General features: G+C 36.2%; 1 protein-coding gene across 1 annotated transcript in view; it reads left to right on the top strand.

Annotated features, from left to right (window-relative positions):
• LOC131160361 (uncharacterized) overlaps nt 1–21,441 on the top strand; it is a 47,334-nt gene extending 25,893 nt beyond the window's left edge. Inside the window, exon 2 of the mRNA XM_058115983.1 lies at nt 20,534–21,441. Coding sequence (XP_057971966.1) covers nt 20,534–21,179 — 646 coding nt within the window. The 3' untranslated portion in view covers nt 21,180–21,441. The remainder of the gene's footprint in view (nt 1–20,533) is intronic.
• The last annotated feature ends 266 nt before the right edge of the window (nt 21,442–21,707 follow it).

The following is a 21,707-nucleotide window of genomic DNA, read 5'->3' as shown; positions in this document are numbered from 1 at the left end:
TAGTAGTTAGAGGTGCGAGGCGAGCCGAAGTGCAAAGGGTATTTGAAGCCGAGGCGCGAGGCGAAGACGCGTGCCTCACAAAGGTGAGGCGGCACAACTATTAAAATGCTGTAAAATGCCTATTTGGGGTAATTGATTTTTGAACATATGAATATCTAGTAATGTTAGAATTTAAAATGCCAAAACATTCAATAGAAAAATTGGAAATTTAATGAAATTGCCAAGGCCAAAAGCATCAACAATTCAACATAGTTCAACATCAAAATAAAAGAGTACAATAAAAGATTTCAAAGTCCAAAATCTAAATATCAGCTTAAGTTTAATTCAATACTAGTGAATTCTTTAAGTTATGTTGGTCAAACAACCTTCTCTATTTTAATATTTGTTGATTATTATATTCATTATTACGAATCTTCAACTTGCATTTTTTCTGATTTTGTAAAATATATTTTTTAGAAGTTTACGATAAGAAGAAGCAGCTGGCAGCAGATACATATAATATTTTAAGAAGCAGCAGGCAGCAGTAGCTAAACTCAGTAAAAAGAATATTTTGTATTAGTTGTAAACTTACATTAAACTACATATTTAATATCATATGATATTATAAGAAGCAGGCAGCAGGCAGCCGGCAGCAGAAAGAAGAAGAAGAAGAACTGAACAAGAAGAAAAAGAAAAAGTCGACATCGAAGGTTCGAAGGCTCAAAGACGAGCTTGCAGCTGGTTCGAAATGTCAAAGACGAAGTGACGAACTCACGGTGCTGGTTCGAAGGCTCGCAGACGAACTCGCAAAGGCTCCTGCTGGTTCGAAATGTGGAAGACAAAGTCGCAAAGGGTTGTGCTAGTTCGAAATGTCGAAGACGAACTCACGGTGTTGGTTCGAAGGCTTGAAGACGAGCTCGCGAAGGCTTCTGGTGGTTCGAAGGCTCGCAAACGAACTCATGCTACTGCTTCGAAGGCTCGCGAAGGCCTCTGCTAGTTCGAAATGTGCAAGACGAACTCACGAAGGGTCATGGGGCTTCGAAGGGTCGAAGAGGGCTAGGGCTTCTTTTTGTTTGAGTCGAATGAGGGCTAGGGTTCTTGCTATTTCTTTCATTTAACAGACTCAAAATTTTCAAGGCGCGCCTCATGGCGCCTGGTGCCCCTATGCGCCTCATCGTGCACCTCTTGCAGGTCGCCTCGCCTTGCATGTTATGAGGTGCTGGCCTACTCGCCTCTTTGCGCCTCGCGCCTAAGGCGCGCTTTTAACTACTATGCCTACAGTTATCTTTCCTCTTGGTAGATCAACTAACTCCCAAGTGCCGTTTTTTTCAAGAGCTTTCATCTCCTCGAAGACAACATCCTTCCACTCGAGAACTTTCAGAGCATCCTGCACAGTACTAGGAATCTCCATACAAGACAATTGTGAGGTAAAAACACGAAAAATAGGTGAGAGATTTTCATATGACACATTATTGGACAATGGATGTTGGGTGCAAGACCTTACACACTTTCAGACTACAATGGGAAGTTCAGAATCATCGAACTCAGGATTGGAACAAGACTTGGGTTCAGAACTAGAGGACTCAGAACTCGAAGATGAAATGGACTGAACATAAGGTGAAGGCTCGGTGAGGACATTACCTGGAGGGTTTTTGGATTCTGGACAGTGTAAAGGATTGGAAAACCCTTTCTTTCAAGTTGTCCTCTGGCGCGAGTAGACAATGTCAAATGGTACCAACGCTGTGGTGTTTTTTTTTTTTTTCCTTGTTTCTCTATTGTTAGTCATTATAGGATCATGAACATCATTAGATGGCACTGTAGGAAGACCTGCCTTTTTAGTATCTAAAAAACTCGACTCACATTCACCTGGTATAATAAAGCTTGGGTTTTCAGGTTGAATAATCAAAGTTGGAGAAGGATTATTTTTGTGAGTCTTCAGTTTGGAAAAAATCATGAAACATAGCCGAATCTTTGTTTTGGTTCCCCACCTGAAGATGAGGCATAAAATAGGGATGTAATTCATAGAATGTAACATTCATGGTAACAGACCATTTTTTTGGAAATGGGTTCAAAACATTTATACCCCTTTTGAGTGGCAGCATAACCAACAAACACACATTTTGTGGCTTGGGGTTCAAGTTTTCCTCAATTATGACTATGAATATGAACAAAAGCGGTACAACCAAATATCTTTAGCGGTAAAGAAGAAGAAAATCGATTTGTTGGATAGAACTTTTGAAAAACATCAAAAGGTGTTTCAAAGCTTAAAACCTTATTAGGCGTTCTATTTATGAGATATGTAGCAGTAAGAATGACTTTACCCCAAAGATATTTAGGTACTTGATTGGTAAAAAGTAATGCCCGAGCTACTTCCAATAAGTATTTGTTTTTTCTTTTAGCCAAGCCATTTTGTTGCAAAGTGTCGACACAAGAGCTTTGATGAACAATTCCTTTTTCAAGAAAAAATTGGCCCAAAATGTTTTTGAAATATTCTCGACCATTATCACTTCGCAATATTTGAATATTTTTTTGAAATTGTGTCTGTACCATGGTGTAAAATTTTTTGAAAATTGTTTCCACTTATGATTTTTCCCTTTATTAAATAAACCCAACTTAATCTTGTGTGATCATCAATAAAGGTCACAAACCATTTTTTGCCAAAATATGTAGATGTTCTACATGGGCCCCAGATATCACTATGAATCACAGTAAATGGTGTAGTTGGTTTGTAGGGTTGGGTGGAAAAGGATGCACGATGATGTTTAGCAAATTGACAAACTTCACATGGAAAAGAAGATGGACTTTTATTTCGAAATAAATTGGGAAACAAGTAATTTAAATATTGAAAACTAGGATGGCCTAACCTATAATGCCATAACATGATATCATTATCTTTGAAAACAAAAATAGAATTTAAGCAAGTACTTTGACATTGTCTACTCGAGTTAGGTCCATTGTCAAAATAATAAAGTCCATCTTTTTCCTTAGCACTGTCAATCATCCTCCCCGTGGTCAATTCCTGAAACTCACAATAAGAAGAGTAGAAATTAGCTTGACATTGATGATCATAGGTAATTTTACTAATGGACAACAAATTGCAAGACAAATTTGGAACTTGGAGCACATCGTGGAGAGTTAACAACGAAGTGAGTTTGATAATTTCTATCCCGACAATTACTGAGAGTGATTCATCTGCAATTTTGACCTTTTTATTGCCTGCACACAAACTATAGGATGAATACAATTTGGAGCAACCAGTCATATGATCAGTTGCGCCAGAATCAATCATCCAAGAATGAATAGAATTAGGAATAACACCTAAAAATGCAGTAGCAAGAGAGTTACCCTTCTGTACCAAAGAACAAGACGGAGTTAAGGACAATTTTGGAGATTGAAACAATTTGTACAGGTGCTCTAATTGCTCCTTGGTAAAAAGGACTGCATTTGAGTTGATAGAAGGCTCCTGAGTCTCTTTAGAGTGGCTTGGTAGGCGTGGCTGTCATGTTTGGATTTTGGCTTCGAATTTGCTGGTTTACCATGAAGCTTCCAACACGTCTCCTTCGTATGCCACGGTTTTTTGCAATGCTCGCACCATGGTTTCTTACGCCCATTGAGTTTGTAACCGTGAGATAAAGGGCTGAATTCTAGGAATAGTAATCAACAGATATAGACTTGGGAGGAATAGTGGGATTGGTCGGAATGGTTTCAAAAGTACTGGAAGAGTCGGTAGGATTTCTTTGGGCGCCGGTCATCAGCTACTTATACGAAGTCATCAGAAGAAAGAACAAAATAGAAAAAAAGCACGAGGCTCTGATACCATGAAGGATTTTTTAGAAGAAGAATAACCATTCTTATTGAATTTCAAGAGACACGATTACAAGATAAATAGTAGAGGAAGACCACCAAATTGTTAAGGCTACAATATCAGCAAATCAAATCACCACAAAATCAGCAGATCAAATTAGCAGACCTCTAGGCTAGAAATCAGGAAACTGAAACTACTAGAATCTGAAATAGTATTTTCAGATTTTATTCAAAAAATAGAATTTCCTAAATTATTCCCTAGAAATCCGACAAACAACATATATAAATAAGCAAGCAGTTTAATGAAAATTCTTCTTTTTGGTAATGAGTATGTTAATACTTTTATTCAAGTAATGCGTAATTCATACTTTTATTAGCGACTAAAAATGAGTTCCAAACAACCAATGATCTTTCTTCTTGGAAAAGATCATTCCTCTTATGACATTATTGATTCTTGTAGCAACACCTATAGGAAACTAAAAATAGACAAGAAATATAAAGGAATACAAGAGAAATAAACCGGAATGGTAATACAACCACCTAGAGAAAAAAGAGCTCCCTTACACCCATCAAGCCACTTAGAAAGCTTCTCCACCAAAGGAGCCCAAGACCCAACACAGGTAAGATTATCCCCTAAAGGAATCCCTAAATAAGTTAAAGGCTACTCAAAAATACCTTATACCAAAACCAACTAAATAGACAAAACCCAACAATCTAGAAACACTCAAGTTAATACCAGCTATCTCACTCTGTCAAATTTATTTTTGAGCACAGAACTTAAAAAATTTGAAAGATGAAAAAGACCCCCATGATCATAAAAAAAGTGTCATTAATAAAGAGACAACCACTCACTCATTCCCCATTGCTAATTCTCTCATAAAACTAGGGGTGGCAAAATGGATTAACGGGCCGGGTCCAAGCGGGTGGTAAATAGGTCAGGGTTAAACGAGTTCGGGTTCAGGTTGACCCGTTTATTAATGGGTAATAACCATGTAAACCCAAACCTACCCGTTTAAAAAATATATTTTATTTATTTTAATTTTTTTTAAACATTTACATTAAAAAAAAACACTCCATTTAGGCAGATCTGAACAAACATAAATCTGTTTCAAAAAGACAAGTATGTAGAAAGACATAGAATTATAATATTTACAGTTAACAACTAAGATTATGTAGGAGGTATCATTTAGCATTTAGAGAGGACTTTATTGCTTGTAAGAGCTTGAAGTATATTGAACGACAATTTTTTTTTTTCTTAGAAGAAGGAAAATTGCTCCCAAAAAGACAAAAAATCAACCTTGATGTAACCCTTTTCGATAAAAAATTGAGCTGCCCTGAGATGATATGGAAAAAGAAGCCCGGCAGCAGAGAAGCTAAACCTGGGACTCATCCCCACCCTCCGGTCCTTCTCAGCCTCGACGTCCTTCACGCACTATTCCCAAACGACTTCAGCATCATCCGGGTCCTTCACAACGGCCCCAAGGAAGAGCTACCTTGTATCGCTGAACATCAATACCTTTTTGCCATTGAGGCTATTCCGTGATTTGATAAATCGGGCGGCAAGACCAAGGAAGAGCTACCTTGTAGCCACCGCGAATGACTTCTTTTCAGGAGGCGGAGGAGGAGGCGGTTATGGAGGCTGCTGCAGGTTGGGTCTTTGGGAGGAGGATGTGTAGAAAGTTAGGGAGGCTGCTGCAGGTTCGGGTTGGGCTTTGGGGAAGAAGGGAGGAAGAGGGACGAGAGGGAAGCCATTAAGCGAGGACAAAGAGGATGGGAAGGAGAGAAGGAAGCTCTGTTTGGTACTTGCAGACTTCCAGTAGCATTTTTTAGTCCTCGGGTGCCTCGTGTGTTGGGCAGTGGGTGGTAGAAATTAGGGTTACTTTTTAAATGTGTATATATAGGCAAATAAACGAGTCACCCGATGGGTGACCTGGCCTGAACCTAGCTAAACTATTTAATAAATGGGTCGGGTTGACCTGTTTATAAATGGGTTGACTTGTATTAAACCCTAACGCGGTTTAAACGGGCAGGTCATGGGTCACCCGTCGGGTTTTGACCTGTTTTGCCACCCCTACACAAAACCTTTATCCATAGCCCGGTCTATCAACTTGCTCAAAGTATCAACCTTGAGAATAAACGGAAAAGGCAAAAGCAGATCCCCTTCTCTAACACCCCTCAATGCTCTTTACCAATGTTTTAAAAGGCGTAGGCGTAAGGCGAGGCGTAAGCCTTTTGAGAATTATTTTTTAAGATAAAAAATTGTTAAATAAATTATATATATTTAAAATAAAGTAAAAATTAAGAAAAGCACAAATTTAATGTAAAAAAGAAAAACTAGATGCATTTCGCAAAATACTTGTTGGCCATTCAAAAATTGCTAACATGAATACATGACATAAATCATGACAAGAGATAGCTATACCATTACAAAAAGTTCAAACTATTTTCATGACTTAAAATACAAGTCCAATTATTTTGGAAAGGTTGAGGTTCAAGAGTTTTAGAAATAAACTCATATTATGACATTCCTTTTGTACAAGCATGTAGTTAAAATTTGCTAACCAATTCTAACTTGAGAATCACATACCCAAAATGCGTAAGCCTCAACTAAAAAGGCGCAAAAGGCGTGCTTTTTGCAAAAATCCGTAAGCCTCAGCATGTAATGCATTAGCCTTTTTGGAATTTGGTATTTTAGATTAAGCCTCAAGGCGTTTTAAGCATGCCCTGTCTTAAGGCGCGCCTCAAGGCAAGCCTCGATTGAGCCTTTTAAAACACTGCCCTTTACCAATAATTAGTTTAACCATTAATAATTATTGAAAAACAAGCATTAGACAAACATCCCCTCTACTTCTTCCATCTCTCCCCAAATCCCTTTCTAACGATAACCTTATCAAGGAAATTCCAACTAATTGAACCATAAGCATTCTCAAAGTCTAGTTTAAAAACAAGCTCCTTCGCTTTCTTCCTACTCACATGATCACATCCTTCACTACCTTAGTTGCTATTAAAATAGCACCCACAATTTTTCTACTCTCAACAAAAGCACTTTGAGCCTGAGATATGGAGTCTCCAATCACAAAACTCAGTCTATCTGCAAGAACTCTGTTAATAATCTTATAAACATAACATGACATATGCAGAAAATTAGCATCCTTAATTGACCGACTCTTGGGCAACAAAGTAGTGAGTAAATTAATGCTTTTTCCCACAATCCCATTATAATAAAATTCATTAAAAGTATTCATTTCAGTCCTTACTAATCACATACTAGCAATCTTGAAAGAAAGCCATATTAAAACCATCAAGACCCGAAGCTTTATGGCTCTTTATCCTTGACATCACCATCCTTAACTTCACTTGTTGAAAAGGTCTGTCTAACAAAACCACCATAGCACTAGAATTGGGCTCCATTCCAGCCCCTTGATCATAGGTCTAAACTCATCTGCTTCTTTGAAAAAGCTGGAAAATAGAGTAGTGATTTCATTTTCTACCAAACAATGAAAAAAACAGATTCCTTCTCATTTTAACAATAGCTAAATAATGAAAAAAATTGGGATCCGGTCACACTTTCACAAATCCATTTTAAATTTCTTCGTCTGTATCCAACTCCTTATTTTCCTAAAGATCACCTCCTCCAACTGATTTTCAAGCTAGACTTTCTTAGCCTTTTCATTGTGTGCCAAACTCTCTTCTTCCCCTTTCCTATCCAACATGTCAATCTCTCCATTGATACTAGACTTTTGGCCCTAATATCTCCATAACCTTCCACATTTCACTTCTACAACACCTCCTTAAGCATATTTAAGTTTTTTTTTATAAACCTAGAACCTTTCTGCAATCCCCGACTTCAAGAGTTCTTTAACGAAGGATGAACCTAAATGGAGTAGGACCTTGCTTGACCTTGCTATACTTTGATAAAATAGGAAAATGATGAGATATTGGTCTGGACAAAACACTTTGAGAAAGATTGGTGAAGGCATCTACCCCTATTTGAGATGCTAGCAACCGATCTATCCCTATTCCTCACCCACAAACTCGGAAAAAGAGCATTATCCAAAGATAAATCCCTTACTGCACCCCTTAATAAAATTATTCAAGTATAACATGCTAGAAGTCATTATACTTCCCCCTTTTCTCTTTCGAGCAAACCTCACAATGTTGAAATCTCCCCTTAAACCTAAGATGACAAAATCCATACACAACAACTAACTCATCCCATAAATAAGACCTAAGAGCTGGGCCCATTGTTGCAAATACTAATGTGACCACCAATGATCCATACCTCATCTCTAACAACATTGATAGAGAAAACAATCCAACTAGACAATCTATTTTACAAATAGAATGAGTATTGCGTGCAATTAGCATCTCCCTAGAAGTCCCGTTTGAAGGAAGAACCCTCTTGGTCCTTAGTTTTGAGGGCAGACACCCTCCTAAAGATTTGGAGGCTACCCAAAACTATTGTGAAATAGGGACTATGATAATCAAGGAAGAAAATGATCCCATTAACTAATTGGAGATGGAATACCACCACTCCCTCATTACTTCTAAGTCTCTAATAGCTCCCTCTCTATAACCTTGTCCACTATCCTACTCAACACATTAGCTACGAGAATGAATAAAAAAGGGGATAAAGGTTCTCCTTGTTTGATTCCCCTAGAAGCACTAAACTAGGATTTGGGTTCACTATTAACAATCACCAAGAAGCACACGTTAGATAGGCAACCCCTTATCCAAAGATACCATCGCTTACCAAAACCCTTTCTTGTAAAGACTTAATCCAAGAAGCTTTAACTTACTCTATCCTAAGCTTTCTCAAAATCATTTTTGAAAACAAATCCCCCTTCTTATTACCACCTCAATGGCCACAAGAATGGCATCCCCTATTTGCCTCCCCCTTACAAACACATTTTGTGTGCTAGAGATAGTGTTAAAGCAACACACTCAATCTATTGGCTAAAGCTTTAGTAATTATCTTGTGCACACTAGAAACAAGACTAATGGGTCTAAAATTTTCAACCTTAATAGATTTAGATTTTTTGAAGGGAGCTCAGGCGCAACGGTAAGCTTGTCGCCGTGTGACTTGGAGGTCACGGGTTCAAGGTGTGGAAACAACCTCTTGCAAAAATGTAAGGTAAGATTGCGTACTATAGACCCATTGTGGTCCGCCCCTTCCCCGGACCCCACATACATGAGAGCTTCTTGTGTTGGGCTGCCCCCCCCCCCCCACCCCCCTTTTTTTTAATAGATATAGATTTTTTAGGCACTAAGTCTATAAAAGATGAATTGATGCTTTGGTCAGAGTCCCTTTCCTAAAGAATTCAACAAAAATTTCCAACAAATTTTCGTTTACAACCTCCTAACAATCTTTGAAAAAAGCAATGCTGAAGCCATTTGTACTTGGGGCCTTTATCCCTTTCCAACCCAAAACCACCTCTATCTTTCTCTTCCTCCTCAAATGATCTGTCTAGCCAATTTTTTTGATCAACAGTTATAGGACTCCAATTTAGCTGCTCTAACTTTGGTGTATGATGGTTGTCCTCCAATTACAAATTTTGAAAGAAGTTAGTAATAATGGAAGTGATCTAATGTTGGTCATTAGTGACTGTCCCATCTGCTACACCTAACTCCCTAATCAAATTCTTACTCCTCTTGCCATGGTTAGCTTGTGAAAGAAAGAAGAGTTACAATTACCATCTTTTATCCATTGGTCTTTTGTTTCCAACTCAGTTCCTGGAAGATTACCTCCTCCAACTCATTCTTCAAAGAACTGTAGAATTATCATCTTTTTAAAGGGAATGTAATCTTTTTCATAAGTTAGTGGAATATTTAGTTTTCTTTTCCACATTTCATCATGGTATTACAGCATCCTCTGAACCCAAATCTTCCTATATGACCAACGATATGGTTGTCAGGCGACGCGACTCCACCTCTTCAGTTTCAGACGTCACCACCAATCAGGAAGCTATGGTCTCAGGCAACAACAGTAGTTCAGATAGCAGCCTCATGCCCATTACAGGGCACAAACTTAATGGGAATAACTATCTCCAATGGTCCCATTCCGTGTTGACGTTTATATGCGGAAAGGGAAAGGATGATTATCTCTTAGGAGTTGTAGCCCAACCAAGCAAGGATGATGCGAAGTTCAAAACATGGAAATCGGAAAATAACATGGTCATGTCATGGCTCATTAATTCCATGACAAATGACATTGGAGAAAATTTTCTTCTCTACACAACAGCAAATGAGATTTGGGTAGCTACCAAGGAAACGTATTCTAACAATGAGAATACATCTGAATTATTCGAGGTGGAAAGTGTTCTCCATGACTTACGCCAAGAAGCTTTGATAGTGGCCAAATACTTCAACACCCTTAACCGCTACTGGCAACAACTGGACTTATTCGAGGAGCATTATTGGAGCTAACCCGAAGATGGAATCAAGTATAAACAAATTGTTGTGAAGAAAAGAATATACAAATTTATGATTGGATTAAATAAAAATCTTGATGAAGTACGAGGAAGAATCCTAGGATCCAAACCACTGCCAAACATTGGAGAAGTGTTTTCAGAAGTTCACCGAAAGGAGAGTCGAAAGAAGATAATGACGGGCCCTCAAGATTCTGCAACAAACCTGGAGAGTTCAGCCTTTGCGGTTCGAGGAAATCCATATAATAGTAGTGACAGTAGACTGAAAAAGGGAGGTTGTGGTGTGACCATTGTTGACGTCTTGATCACACCAAGGACACTTGCTGGAAAATCCACGATAAACCCACAGATTGGAAACCTTCCTGCTTTGCCAACGATAGAGAAGGACGAGGAAATTTCGTCTCAGTAGATGAAAAACCAACACCACCCGAGCCCAGTCTCTTCAGCAAGGAGCAACTAGAATTATTGCAGAAAATGTTGAGCCAATCTTCAGCAGCCCTTACTACTGTGGTTGGTACTAGTTCTTTGGCACATAGGTAATTTTTTAAGTGCTCTCAATGTTAAAAAGGAGAATCTAGGTCCATGGATTATAGACTCACGAGTATTGGACCATATGACCGGAGATATAATTTTTTTTGTACTTATAGTCCCTGTTATGATAATTTAACAGTTAGGATAGCAAATGGTTCGCTCTCAAAGGTGGCTGGTACAAGTTCTGTTAAAATTTCAGAGAACCTAACACTCAACTCAATTCTATTAGTGCCAAATTTGGATTGCAATTTACTGTCTATTAGTAAACTCACTCGGGATCTCAATTGTGTTACTAAATTTTTCCCAAATATGTGTGAATTTCAGCTCTTGGATTTGGGGAAGACGATTGGCAGTGCTAAGATGTGTTCGGGCCTCTATCTTCTCGAAGTTAATGATCCTCCTCAAGGAACAACTCACAAATCTGATTGTTTAGTGTCTAGAAGTCAAAGTTATTTTTTTTTTTGTCATTTGTTCTAATAATGATAGTGCAATTATGTTGTGGCACTATAGGTTAGGACATCCAAATTTCATGTATCTCGAGAAGCTCTTTCCTTGTATCTCGAGAAACTCTTTCCTTCATTATTCAGTAATAAAAATCCAAATGATTTTCAGTGTGTGATGTGTCCATTTTCAAGACATGTTCGCAACTCTTATCCCAACCGACCCTACAAAGCATCCCATCCCTTTTCAATGATTCATAGTGATGTGTGGGGGCAATCTAGGATTAAGAATATTACTGGATCTCGTTGGTTTATATCTTTTATAGAAGATCACAATAGACTTACCTGGATATTCCTCTTGAAAAAAAAGTCAGAGGTAGGTCAGATTTTCAAAAATTTTAATACCATGATCTAAACATCATTCCAAACAAAAATACCGATTGTGAAAACTGATAATGCCAAAAGAATATTTCAAATCCATTCTTGATGATTATCTCTTGAGTCAAGGTATAATACACCAAAGTTCCTGTGTTGACACTCCTCAGCAAAATGGAATTGCCGAAAGAAAAAATCGGCACCTACTAGATGTCGCCCCGCTCCCTTATGTTCTCTACACATGTACCGAAGCACTTTTGGGGTGAAGCCATTTTCACTACAGCCTACCTCATAAACAGGATGCCCTCTCGCGTTCTCAAATTCCAAACTCCCTATTAAACTCTACTTCAATCCTTACCCAATACTTGACTCATCTCCACTATTCCCTTCAAAGTATTCGGGTGCTCGGCTTTTGTTCATGTTCATAGTCAACACTGGGGTAAACTTGACCCTAGAGCCCTTAAGTGCATTTTTCTCGGGTACTCTCCAAACCAAAAGGGTTATAAATGCTATTCAATAGCTACTAGGATTGACTGATTTTTAACTTCTGTTTGGGGAGACGCCTTAACTGACCTATCTTAAGAAGAGCTTCTTACAATGATTTCTGACTATTGCCCACTAGTGCTCAAATCTAATTGTATGAAGTGGTGACCTACCCTGTTTCATTTTGGAAATATGTTATTGACACATCGTGACTTCTGGTGATTGAGTGGTGCGGTGGATGTCTTTTGGAAGGTTAGGATTTGAGAGAGTTTCAATTTCATAAGGAAGCTAAAGTTTATGAAAGAATAAATTCAAAATTTGGAATCTAGAGGTTTTTAGTGATGCTTGTTCTGTGAAGAAAGATATTTGATGGTATTATAGGTTGGTGACGGAGGAGAGACCTTTCTCAAAAGAATTAGCTATACAAGGGTTCAATTTTCTAATGAGTTTGAGCAGCTTTTGAGAAAAAAATGGTTAGTTGGTGGAAAAAGTCTTGAATGAATTTGGTTAAGGAGGGAAATTATAATATGGGGGTCTTCCATTGGGTGGCAAGTGGCGGAAGGAGGAATTTTGTAAAGGAGTTGGTGGATGATAATGGTGTGTTAACTAGGACCTTGAGTGTACTACAAGTATGATAACTGATATTTATAGGAGCCTGTTCTTTGAGGAGGATGAAGGTAGGCTATGATTAAGGGATTGGACTAGTGCTTTATTTCCATAGAAAAACGCTAGAGTCTTTTGAGAAGGTAGCAACTAGAGGTGTTGTGTTTGAAATGGATAAAGAGAAGGCTTGAGTCACATGGGTTTACAATGGCTTTTTTTTTTATTTTTTTTAGAATGGTTGGGAATTTGAAGGGAGATCTTCCTAGAATCATTTGTTAAATTTTTCCATAATGGACTGGTGGCCTTGCAGGTAGGAGCATTAATTCCATTTTTGTTACTTTCGGGCCTAAAAAAGATTGTGTTGAAGCTTTTATAGTTTTATATGAGGGATTGGCTAGTGTCTCATCAGATAATATTTCCCATATTCAACTCTCTTTGTTCTAACAAATGGTGACAAAACATCGTGGCAGTCTTTCTTTAGGTTTGAAGCTAAAGGTTGCAGAGAGGGAGAGATATAGTAGAGTTCTGCAACAATAGAGAGTTCGTCGAAATGAGGATAGGTTGGCAATGTAATGTGCCCAATGAGTTAGTTGAGGGTGAGGAAAGTTTGTGTTGCTTTAGGCTAAAAGTGAGGCAACAGAGTTTGAACCTAGTTACTTGGTCTTGATATGGGTCTTAACAATTGTTTTGAAGCTAAAAGAAAGGTTTTCAATTTGGATTCTTTGAATGATGGTTTGTTTATCTAATGGAGTTCGTTGGGAGACATACTTTGTGCTTGATTCTAGATGGTCAGGAACTTAATGGCTGATAAACAAATAGATGAGTTTTGTTTTGGACATTGTCAATTAGACAAGGGCTTAGGGGTAACCTTCTTAAGAATTGAAGGAGGTGTTTGTCTGAAATTGTTGTAAAAAACTAGCTAGTGTTTTTTGTGCTTCGAAAAATTGAAGGGAAAAGGTGCCATTAACTCTATTGGAATACCATAAGGACGTGAAGCGGTAGGTTGGAGGAGCTTTGGGAAAGTTGTGGCAGATATCTCAATATGTGGGGAAGAGAAGTTGAGAAGAAATCAAGTGCTAAAATTTTTCTTGTAGGGATTGTGGTTCAAGGAAAATTGGAAACAGTGAGAAATCAAGGTTGTTTTTTCAGTGTTTATCTTACATCAACACGCTGTCTCAGTTCCAATGAAGAATATTAGGACTTCCAATGAGGGCTGTATCAAATATGGTGGTTGCATTGGAATGACGAGATTGTAGGGGAGAATTTAAAGGATGGTTGTAAGACCAACGATGCTTATATGGATAAGAATGTTGGGTGGCTAAGAAACGTATCCAAAAAGCTAAAGTTGCTGAGATGAGAATGCAAAGATGGATGAATGGTATAATGTTAAAAAATAAATTAAGGAATGAACGTATTTGTGATGAGTTAGGTGTAGCTCTTGTAGAAAATAAGGGGGGATGACTTAGATGGTTTGGGCACCTGCAATGTGGGTCAAATAGTGCGCCAATGTGGAAGAGTGAGCTACGTATTATGAGGGGCGGTAGAAGGGGTAGAGGTAGACCTAAAATAACTTGGAATGAGATAGTGATGAAGCATTTAATAATCTGAATTTGTAGGAGGAAATTGTTCATGATTGCGTCAATTGGTAGAAAAGGATTCATGTAGCTGACCCCACATGCTAGGACTTGAGGCTTGGTTTGTTGTTGTTAGGACTTTAAAGGATAGATCCTTGATAAGGGAGGATATTTGGGATTTAAGTTTGAGAATATTTGGGCCTTTATATTTTGGGTCCAAGTGGAATGGAAATAAGTCTTGAGCTGCAAAACATGAATGGAGGGAGTTTGGCTTGCCCGAGAAGAATATTCTTAATTTATGGGCCTAGAGAAGGCAGGATGGGTCTGATTTGAATAATAATAGTATGGGCTTGAAGGGAAATTTTCAGCTAGGGTTTAAAGATGCAGATGGGTCCGGTCTTCCTACAAATGGTGGGTTGAGCAATTTAAGTATTGACGGCATGTCATTTTTGCTCAAGGTGGGTTGGGTAATATTGAGATTGGGATGGAAGATGCTGATTCTTTCTCTTGCCCGAAGTAAATTTGGGAATTGAGAAGGGACTGTTTTTAGAGTTTCAAAAAAATAAAGGAGGGGGAACAGGGGTGTTGCCAATTTTCAAGTAAATTGCAGATGTTTATGATACAATGGAACATTCTAATTTACATGGCATACAAAATGCCATTCCAGTTCAGCAGGCTATGACTTCAATATAATCTGCTTTGGAAAAAACCAAGGGCTTGGAGAAAACATCTACATATTAGGAGGTTTTCAAAGGAGCTTTTAGATGAAATGGAGAGTTAAAAGTGAGAAAGAAAATGATCTTTTACTAGATCTATGGTGGACAGAGAATGTTTAGTTGATGAGGATGAGTTTTTAAGCTCATAAATTGAGAGGCCTGTTCATGGCTTTTATGTGTGGGAGATGATGTTTGATTGGGCAAGAAGTTCTAGAGGATGAAGATACCTAGAAGCACTCCTAAAGGAGTAGAGGTTGGTGTCATTTAAAGAATACAAAAAACCAATTAGAAAATGGAGGAGGGTTCTTTGCCTTTAGTTCTCATTTGGGAATGTTATCCTATAGCTGTGTTTAATGTGTCCGACTTTGAATGAATGTGGGTAGGGTTGAGATTGAATCAAACAAGGGTTACAAATGGAACTTAGATTCAACCTGTGAGCTCACAAAGGTAACCTCCCTCTTCATATGATTATGAACACCCAATGAAGGAGGAGAAAGAAATGAATCCCCACAAGCACTTTATAACAAACCAATTGATGTATTCTGGATTTTCCAAGGGGAATTACTAAGAATAGGGGTCAAATATTCCATCCTGAAAAACAATTTTATTCCTTTGATCACAAATGCTCCACTTTTTCAAAGTGCAACAAAAATAATATAATAAGCCTATTTAGGATCCTATTCTAGTGCAGGGAGTGTCGGAGTAAGAAATATCCACTAGGATCCTATGCAATGTTCTTTGTAATTTCTAGCAAAGGAATCATCTCTTCTCGGTGAAGTGAAACTCCATAATTGTTAAGATTTTCTTCGCAATGAAGTAGGGAGGTTTCCAGTTGCTTCAAAATATTCAAGGAAAGAGGAGGGATTTTTCTAGTTGTGGAAGATTCGATTTTTATTTAAATTTTGAACACCTTAATTCTATAGTGGTTGGGTCTCACCATGATGGGACCAAGGCTAATGGGCCTAGACTCTAGAAACTCTCTTTTGGGCCTACTATCAAATAGAATTGGAAGTGGATTGTTAAGAAACCTTGTATGGGTGGGCCTGGATTGAAAGATAATAGCCTTTTTATTCTGGTTCACATCAAGTCTCTTGTCTCAAGTCTTTCTCAACGAAAACTTTGACCGTTGTTGAATAAGTCCTTGTCGAATAAGTGTGTTAGTCAGATCATCTGCAATCCATGTCAAGCCCAGATCTTCCATCGACGAGCCTAGATAGTTGGAAATTTAGATCTATTATGACAAGCTTCGTAACAAGACACTGGTTCGTTGTCTACCTAGGCTGCTCATCTCTTTTTGATGGGATGATGGGGCCATGCTCTCCCTTAGATTTGCTCCTTCAAGATCTAGCATAGGGTCCAAAAGCTCAAATCCTTTTCGTTGAGATCTTCGAAAGCTCTGATGCAGGTAACCACAATTCATCACCACTGAATGGCTGGTGAGATCTTTCAATTGCCCTATTCTGTTTGATGTGTGTGTGGAGCACACTACTGGATATAGGGTGTGTGATAGATATTTTTATAGTTGACATAGGTTAGAGAAGAGTAGATTACTTAGATTTAGGATTTGGGTTTTCATGGGTTCACTATTTAAATATTATAATAGCGCATCAATCACTTATTGATTTTCAATTGATGACATGCATTGTTTAGGTTGAAATCCAATACAACTTGAACACTTATCATCTCTAATTACAAGGACTATAATTTTAGGATAAATTAGGCATTTCTTTTATAGGAAAATAATGTTTATTGGTCTAATTTGCATAGCCATTGAATCATGTCTAGTGTTCCCATTTCCAAACAATGGGCAATAATGAAGGCATATTTTTCTAATCCGACAGGAAAATTTATCAAACATCTAAAAAAAAAAAAAAAAAACTTCAAGACTATGCAATTATTTGCTAAATTGTATCATTCTTCTTTTGGTAGATGCTTATAATCTGCCCATGTACACTAAATGCCTTATTACCTTTACACTCAGCCGATCCCAAGCCCGGATAAAGGAGGGTTGCATTAGGCAGATGAAAGCTAACATAAAATTTGTATCTATTAGATATGAATCCTTATCCAATGTTCACTTAGCTGTTTCCTATGAGTGTTGTGTTTCACTTATACCACGTAAGTGTAGCGAAAAATGGACAAGTGTGGGCTAGGTCAGGCCATTATAAACCCTGGGGGGGGGGTGTGTGGTCAAGAATATAGTTTAAGAAACTAAGGTTAGATTAGCAACGTGGAACATAGGGACACTTAATAGGAAAAAACTTGGAGCTAATTTATACAATGATTAAAAGAAAGCTAGAGAAATAAAAAAATCAAGATTTAAACTTTGGTACATTGAAAAAAAAAAAAACACATAAAAATGGGGTGGGAATCATTGTAGACAAAGACGTTAAAGATAATGTGATAGATATTAGAAGAATAGGGGATACGATCATAAAAATCAAGGTAACTATAGGCCAAAAAATAATGAATGTCATTAATACGTATGCTCCCCAACTAGGATTAACAGAAAACCTTCAAAGACAATTTTGGGAAGATATGGATAATATCGTACAAGGGATACTAGGGTTTAAAAAAACATCCATATGAGCTTATTTGAATGGATACATTGATAAGGATAGTATATGTTATGAGAGGGTATATAGAAGCCATGGATATGGGGATAAAATGGAGTATAAGTACTTTAATACGTATTTACAAAAGCAGAGGTGATATTCAAAATTGTAATATCTGTCACGGAATTAAACTTATATGAGTCATACAATGAAATTGTGAGAAAGAGTTACTGAACAACAAATAAGAATAGAAACGAGCGTCTCAATGAATCAATTTTTGGCTAAATGTATGGTAGATTGACAACTGAAACTATTTACCTACAAAGAAGATTAAATGATAAGTTCAAAAAAGAGAAGAGAGACTTGCATACAATTTTTATTGACTTAGAGAAAGCTTATGATAAAGTACCTAAGGAAGTTTTATTGTGGGTTTTAGAAGAGAAGGGAGTATGTAGTAGACATACATATGTGATTAAAGATATGTATGATAGAGTAACAACTAGCGTTAGAACTATACAAGAGTCTAGAAAATTTTCCGATCTCAATAGGTGTACATCAAGGTTCTACTTTAAGCCGCTATATTTTTGCTTTAGCAATTGATAAATTGCTAGGAATACCCAAAACGAGATCCTATGGTGTATGATGTTTGTAGATGATATTGTTTTGATTGATAAAAGTTACAGTGGGTTAGAATCTAAGTTAAAATTTTGGAGAACAATTTTAAAGTCTAGAGGTTTTAGGCTAGGTAGAGAAATAAGATAGTATATGGAATGTAATTTCAGCCATATAAGGAGGAATAATAAAGACAAGATTAAACTTGATGATCAAGAAATCATCAACAGTAAAGTAGTGTTTGGTTTGAATCAGAAATGGATTGTCAAATTCCTCTCTTATGTTTGGTTCGGCACGGAATGAATCGATTGTGTTTGGTATATATAGACATAGGAATTATAAATGAGTCTAGTATATCAATTATGTCATTATAGTATAAAAAATTTATTCAATTAATTAAATATGGAATAATAATTTTATAATTATATAATTATTTAATAATATTATTTTATTTAGCTACATAATAAATATTTTTTTACAATATAATCATTTTGATAATCATGTACTCAATTATACTTTGCATATTATATTTATTATTATTATTATTTAACTATATTATTAATATTATATTTTTTAAAGATTATATTTTAATATGTAATTTATTAAATGTAATAAAAATCTCATATATTAAACACTATAACATAATTTATCATTTAATATAAAATAATAATAAAATAAAACCACCATCATAGCATTATATTTTATTACACTATAGTATTTTATTCTTTATTTGTATATTAGATCATTATTAAAATTTACTATTGTATATTTTTATCAAATGATATTATTAATTAATATTTTATTTTATTTTTTAGGTTATACATAATAATATAATAAATAATCAGACCAGAATTATATCACAGTATTCTATAATTTAATACTATTCTATTACTTTTTATGTGTTATAGTATTATTATATATAATATAACTATGAATAATAATGATTAAAATGTTTTATATTAAAAATATTTTTATATATTTATATTTAGTGTTGTCTTAATGTTAATATTATTTTTTATCTTTATGTAATATTATATATAGTATTATATTAGTATTATTTTTTTATATTTATGTAGTATATATTTTATTATATTATATATAATATTACATTATAATATATATTTGCTTGCTTATATTTAATATAAAATAGTATTATATTTTTTTTTTCTGTAATAGTCATTATTAAACTTTATTATTATATATTAATTTATAGTAAAATAATATAATATATTACATAAATTTAAAAATAGTATTAATATTATGATATCTTTATTAATTTTTATTTTATTTTATTTTTAAGATTATAAATAAGAATATAATAAATCAATAATCATATTGCAACTATATCATAATATTTAGCATTTAATGCTGTTCTATGAATTTTTATATGTTATAATGTTATTATATACGGTAAAAATATTAACAATGATGATTTAATATTTATATTAAAATATATATAATATTTTAAATATTAATAAAGATATCATAATATTAATATTATTTTTTAAATTTATGTAATGTATTATATTATATTGATATAAATTATCATATTATAATAAATAATGTGTTTACATGAATGAGGATTTGATTCTAGATTAAGAGACAAGAAACGAAATGTAGGCAAAAGGGGGAATCCCATTCATGCATAAAATGGGAATCGGAATGAGATTACTGAAAAACAAATGTTAAGAATGAGAATCAACTATTTTGATTCCAATTTCTGAAGTTGTTTCTCAATTACCAAACACCACCTAAATGATAAATTAAGGCATGGACATTTGCAGGAAGTTAGGCATAATATCTGTAGAAGATAGGGTTTGGACACGTAGGCGAGCTAGTCATTGTAAATGGAATCATAAGAGGAGGGGAAGACCTAAAGTAACTTGGGATGGGGTAGTGAAGAAGAATTTAGTATCTCTTTAAGTTAGTTGAAGAAAATGCCCTTAATTGCGTGAATTGACAAAAAAGGATTCATACAATTGACCCAACCCAACATAATGGAACTCTAGGCTTCTTATTGTTATATGTTTGGCTTGATGTTTGCCCTAGCAATAAGAATATTCTGTCCTCATTAGAATGAAAAATGGCTTCTAGTAGTAACTAGGTTTCTAAGCCTTCCAGTATTTTGTCTTACTGTGGTATAAATAGCCTTTCCTGCTTGTCATTAGAATGAAAAGTGGATTCTAATGGAAACTAAACATTTTCTATCATTTAATGCCTTTTTGTGGAAGGTGTACAAATTGATTAGATTAGATATAGGAGTTTGGCATGTTGGTTGAGTGCATCTCTTGTAAATACCGTTCAATTAGAATAAATGATTTTTTGAACTGGGAGTTCTCTTTTATACTTAATATAACATCTTGGGAATATTTTATAATTCTTTAACCATTATTTATTCACTCATATCATTTGTTCTTCCTATTATTTTTGCAGGCTACTGCCTTACCATGTTGTAGCAGACTATGAAGCTGAGGAAGATGATAGAATCCTTGATTCAGACACTACTGGCAACATGCCATCTCGCTCCCAGCAATGGGACCACAATATTGCTGCCAAAGTTGCGGAGTTCACTGCCACATTTGAGAAACAAGCCCTAGCATTCAATATTATATCCCGCAAACGAGCCCAAGGGGAATTCCGATCTGAGGAGAGGTTGATGATTGAGCAGGCTCTCCTACAAGAGGAGAAAAAAGCCATGCTGGAACTGAGAGCTGAAATTGAATCAAGGGAAAAAGCCAGTAGAGAAGCTCATGAGGCCAAGTTGAGAATGGCTGCAATGGCTCAGGCAGAGCAAGCACGAGCAGAGTCACAGGCTCATGCTGAGATGATGGCTCGAGCCCCTATAAGGGCGAGTGCACTTGGGTCTCAAGGCAATGATGTTCAAATTGGTCATAACATGGCACAGCAGGATCATGGAGTTAACCCGGATGAGATGATCAATGGATGGGGAAGCAATGCACAGAGGGATGAGAAAGAGCTGTCTGAGGATTTCTTGAATGATGAGGAGACTGAAAATGGAGAAACAGGCATGCAAGATGAGTGGCAAGAAGTTGGGGAGTTTGATTTGAATACTAGGTGAATGTTCACATGGTTAAGTGATTCGTAGCAGTATTTCGAATGGTGTGAAGATCATATCAGGTGAGATTTAAAGGCCTTTAACTCTGAGTTCAGTTTTTGATTGTGTATTCTTCAAGGCATGAGAAATTGGAGAAACGCATTTGGAATGAGATTGTCTCACCTTGTATGGGGGTGTGGGAGAGCTAAAGTTGTGTAGAATGATGGCATTACGCTGTGTATGAAATAATACTTGATGGCGAAATATTGGTCCAGCATTTCTCCAACTAGATGTGCCAAGTTGGCCTGTATTAAAATGTCAAGGTTCTGGTACAGCTTTGGCTAGAGCCTTTTGTTGGGATGCCATTTTTCAACTGCCAATTTGATCGAAGAATTGGTAATGAGCCATAAACGGAATCAGTTACAAAATTTTAAATGGAATCAGGTACAAAACTCTAGCAACTCTGGCTAAAAGCATGCGGTGCTTTTGTAACCTCTACGCCTTGAGTAACATCTTTCATGGATGTCCAGTTTAAAAAAGATTTAACCAAAG

The sequence above is a fragment of the Malania oleifera genome, chromosome 7 (genome assembly GCF_029873635.1).
Source record: "Malania oleifera isolate guangnan ecotype guangnan chromosome 7, ASM2987363v1, whole genome shotgun sequence".
NCBI lineage: Eukaryota > Viridiplantae > Streptophyta > Magnoliopsida > Santalales > Ximeniaceae > Malania > Malania oleifera.
This window is presented reverse-complemented; position numbering and strand designations above follow the sequence as displayed.